This window comes from Trachymyrmex septentrionalis, unplaced genomic scaffold (assembly GCF_001594115.1).
Source record: "Trachymyrmex septentrionalis isolate Tsep2-gDNA-1 unplaced genomic scaffold, Tsep1.0 scaffold56, whole genome shotgun sequence".
NCBI classification, from domain to species: domain Eukaryota; kingdom Metazoa; phylum Arthropoda; class Insecta; order Hymenoptera; family Formicidae; genus Trachymyrmex; species Trachymyrmex septentrionalis.
Genome location: NW_017305735.1, coordinates 1358232 through 1363143, shown reverse-complemented (window position 1 = coordinate 1363143; position 4912 = coordinate 1358232). Strand labels below are relative to the sequence as shown.

Sequence of the window (4912 nt, the reverse complement as noted above, 5' to 3'; positions counted from 1 at the left end):
TTGAACTATTATATATATTTATTTAAATAAATTATAATTTCAGAAATGATAATTGCGTGCCGATATGGTTGTATATATATATTTCCTATAAAACAAGAAAAGTTTTGGCTTATAGAAATCGACGCTGTAAACAGTGCGCAAATATTTTAGTAAATAATATTTAATATTAAACTATTTAAGGTATTTTTTCAAAAATATTTAACAATTCGTCATCATAAAAAAAATACGTTTCTGTTAATTTATTAACCATCTTCAACAGAAACCAAAGCTCAAAATTTTAATTCAAATTCATCAGTTTATCTTATTTTTTTATAAGTAAATATAATTTTGATTAACTATGTAACATTAAGTATGATTTTACATTAGTAAATTAGCTAAGCAAAATATTCCAATTGTTTTGAAAATTTTTTTCTCTTCTCTCTCTCTCTCTCTCTCTCTCTCTCTTTTTCTTCATTTACATATTAGAACATAATTTATACTCACTTGCCAATGTAGCAAGGGCGACTTTGCCTATTAAGGCAGTACTGTATGAAATTATAACTCGCTTCGCAGAAGAGGCCATCGCTAATTGAAGCACAGCCAAAGCGACCAGAATCCCCAAAAGGGCAGAAGCGGCAGCGGCAGCTAATCCCGCCACCCACACAGCCACTGGAAATAAAGGAAAAATCTCGTCGTAATTCTACTGCATTGTAATGTAATCCTGCATTGCTTAGAGCTTTCTATAGCCGTAGGAATTTTTGGCGCTGCGTAATTACACAACTCGCTTTTTTTCATATGCAACATTTTTTGCGATTGAAGAAATGATAAAAGAATAGAATAAAGAGAATAATTTATCATAGGATTTTCATTAATTTTAACAACTCACACAATGTATAAATTTTTCGTGAATTTTATTAAAAAACTAAATAAAGCTATGGTATTGATCAGAAATATATAACATAAATAGTCGTTATGCAATATTTAAAATCGTTTAATACTAAAATTGTAACTGATTCAACACATTTAATACATTTAACTTTTAATTAAAAATCGTAATATTTCATGGCTTTATTTAAACAATTTAAATTTACGTAGGAAAAATTGAAAAATATACAAAAAAATACGCTCATCTAAATAATTGACCATACCGAGCATTAATCAATTTATCTTTCTTGTTAATTTTCTAGAAATGAATGTTTATAAGAATCGACATTATTCAAGATCTCATACGTAACTATTGTTTTCAAACTATAATATAAAACAGCCAATTACAATCAAAGTAGGATGTTTCAAATATTACATTATTATGTATTTATTAAATAAATTTATTTCAGACATAACTGCGCGTCGATAACTTTCGAACTTTCAATCAATCTGAAATATTAATAATCCCCCCTTAAATTAAATTAGAAAATATAAGGAACTTATTGCGAAAAATATTACCTCAGCCAAGAACTTGAGACTTTCCGGGGCGGGTATCTTAACCATCTCGACCACTGAGGCTTCGGAAATATTCCTCGCAATAACTGATATGTATAGAGAGATAAATGGTAGAGAGAACGCTTTACGGTAATTATTGTTTTACTATTACTATCAAAATCAGAATTAAGCTATAAAGATTTCGTAGAAAAATGATATCGTTCTGGCGAAAAGTGGCATTATAAAAATATCATCAATTTTTATATAGTCACACATAAAATAAAACTTACACACTGGTTGGAACCTGGAGACGCTTTGGCCGCACCACTCACGTCCATAAAGAAGGAGTTTACATTGTCTCCATGGTCCGAAGTAACCCTTCTCCGCGGCAGTACCAGCTGTAACAATATAAATAGGAAAAATTGGATATAAAAATTTTATTTTTTTCTCTTGCGGAAAACACGGTAAAAACCAGTATAAATTCATTTGTAATTTTATCGAAACAAGCTGACCATCGATAAAATAGTATGACCTACATCAAGTAATTCTAGAATGTATAATTTAGTACGTCAATTTTATTCAACGCTATTTGAATTGTAAATTATAGAGAAATTAGAATGATAAATTAATATATAATCATTCTACATAAAAATAAAAAAAATATAAAAAGTGAACTAAAATAATAAATAATAATACATATACACTTTTTTACTAACAAAAGTTACGAAGCAAAGTATTTTTTTAAGAATTATATTTTTTTATTTTCTGAGAGATACATACGTTAAAAATTAAAGAAATGTAAAACAATATCATTTTTTACGTTAGGTAATTGTAAACATTCTTTTAAATATATTTTTATAAACGCTAGAATCAGTATCAAATCAAATAAATACAACACTGCTAAAAAACAGTTCTAACAGAAGAACAGTTACAATTATTACTATAAATTACAATTATTTTCAAATAAATCGATTAACTTATTCTTTATTTCAATTTTTAACAGAAAAATATAAACTAGGATATTTCATTAACGATTTATAAACAATAATAAATAAAACGTTTATAAAATGATTAATTATAATGCTATGAATGTTTCTCAGTTTTCTCTTTACGTGCAAGTTTCATGGCAACAAGGAATCGACTGGCACAGTGGCACCGGTGTTTAATGTTTGTCTTTTGTAACGTATACAACATTACTGTATTGTATACATATGCTGACCTTACTTGCCATCGGCGCAAAACGAGATACGATTGAGTCGGGCAGGCAGCGGCACGTGAGTTGCATTATAATTATTTCTCAAAACGCGCTCGCGATAAATAACGAAACATGTCAACGACATTTTGCGTTAATGAATATTAACGACTTGAATAATATATGGAACCAATACAGTTAATTATTCATATATAAATATCATATTTTAAACAAACGTGACAATTTAAAAGGTCTGAGTATACAATAAAGGATATAAATTATTAACTGCGATACAAGCAGTATTACAAATAATACTGTTCAACAAAAAACTTTCTTTCTAGACACAAACGCGATCAAGTAATACTTATAGATTTTTGGTCGTTGAAAACGATTCCGATATAAAACTATAAAAATATAATTATTACTAATATATATAATATAATGAAGCTCGAAAGAATCTATCAGTAAAAAATGTAAAAAAGCCCCTCAGAGCCTACATCAGCTATTCGGATGCACAGAAATTCTTTAGTTTTCGTGTGAATATAATAAAACAAATAAAATATACGTTTCAACTCTTCAATTCAAGTCCTTATCAATATAAAATATAAATCGAAATTACATAAATAACGCAAATTCCAAATTGATGATTCCCGACAATTTAGGGAATCAGGATATATATCATACTGATAAGTTTAAAATTATTTTTTATTTTGACTTGAAATAAATTTTTTATTCTTTGAAATATTTAAAAAATATTTCGATATCTATTCGATAAATATTTGCGTCCCATCTCACGAAGGATGTGTTTTTTGGAGATAATTTTCCAGTGGTTAGGATGGCGTGGACGCTCGTGGAAGCGACAGCCTCAGTAATTATTTGATGGTATATCTAGCGACGCATCCAAAAGTCACTTAATGCACCTTGAAAGGTTTGCCGTACGTTTTCAAGCAGAAAGGATATTAATGCGAATCGCTGTTGTGACAACATTTTATTCTCCGCAACTAGAAGCACGCAAAAATTGCACGGTATAGAACTAAGAAATTTTCATCTCTTTTAAAAATGTTTTAGCCGTACATTATTAGCTAAAAGTATCAGGCAAAAAATCAATAAGCTCTATACTCTATAATATACTGGAAACGCGCTTTCCCTACATTAAAAATTATAAAAAACAACGATTCAACAGAGAAGAGAGAAGCAAACAAATACTTTCTAGCTCTTTCCTGCAAAAACATTAGCGAGCCTGACAAAAAAGACAGCATAATTTTTACATCAAAGTGTTATTGTGTAAAAATTGAAATACCCTTTCCTTGAGAGATAACGCGCAAATATATATTATAAAGCTTACTGAAAAAAAATGAATTAAAAAAGCCGATATCAGCCTTATATCAATCAAAAAATTTTAGTCATAAATATGTTCTGAAACCAATTACAAAAACCAAACAACAAATAATTTGATTTATAACGACTTACAAAGCGCAATGTAATCATAATTTTCTACATATTTATATAAATAATTTTTAAACAAGTAGGTTAAGATTGCCCAAGAGTACACAACGCTTAAGAATACGCATTGAGCTTTACGGCGCAATTATTAGATCGTAGTAGCTGTAACTCATACAAAAACATGCCTCTTTGGTTAATCAATCTGTATATAAAAAATACTTCTTTAAATATATCTCTAGATTTCTTTACGAGAAAGCGTCGTAACAATTTTTTTAAAAAACATTTATTAAAGCTTAAAAAGTATATTTTAAAATGCTGCTCGGTTAAATTTTGTTCGATGTTTCATCCAGAAAGAGCACTTAAAAAAATCACAAAAATGTCAATTTTATATAATAAAAAAATGTCAATTTTATATAATTTAGGAGGAAAATATATCATAGAGACAAAATTCAAATGCTCGATTTTGAAACTGTATATTCTTCCTCTTTAAAATATATTTTTTTAAATTTGTCTATAATTTCACCGAAATATTGTACTTACGTTTTTGTGAAATGCGAAAAAATTGCAAACGGTTTATGAACGAAACATTACAAAAAGTAAATAAAACTAAAAAAAAGTCACAAGTAATCAAAAGACTGTTTATGATAAAATTGAGCATATAAAAATATAAATATGTTCAAGTCTTCTGGCAAACAATCTAATTACTCGATTATGTTAGTTTTATTTTCTTTTCATAAACAGCGTAAGTTTTTTTATCAAAATATATTAAAGAGAGCATATGAAATCAATAGCAAGATATTATGACAGTATTTTGCTGTTTATCGATATCACATTTGATCAATATAGTCAATAATAATTAGATTAGAGCGTGCATACACG

General features: G+C 28.0%; 1 protein-coding gene across 1 annotated transcript in view; it reads right to left on the bottom strand.

Moving 5' to 3' along the window:
- Positions 1 to 4912, bottom strand: part of LOC108752147 — a 35155-nt gene that overhangs the window by 10079 nt on the left and 20164 nt on the right. The window contains exons 2-3 of the mRNA XM_018492796.1: positions 1689 to 1796; positions 484 to 648 (exon numbers count right to left, since the gene is read on the bottom strand). Coding sequence (XP_018348298.1) covers positions 484 to 648; positions 1689 to 1796 — 273 coding nt within the window. The remainder of the gene's footprint in view (positions 1 to 483; positions 649 to 1688; positions 1797 to 4912) is intronic.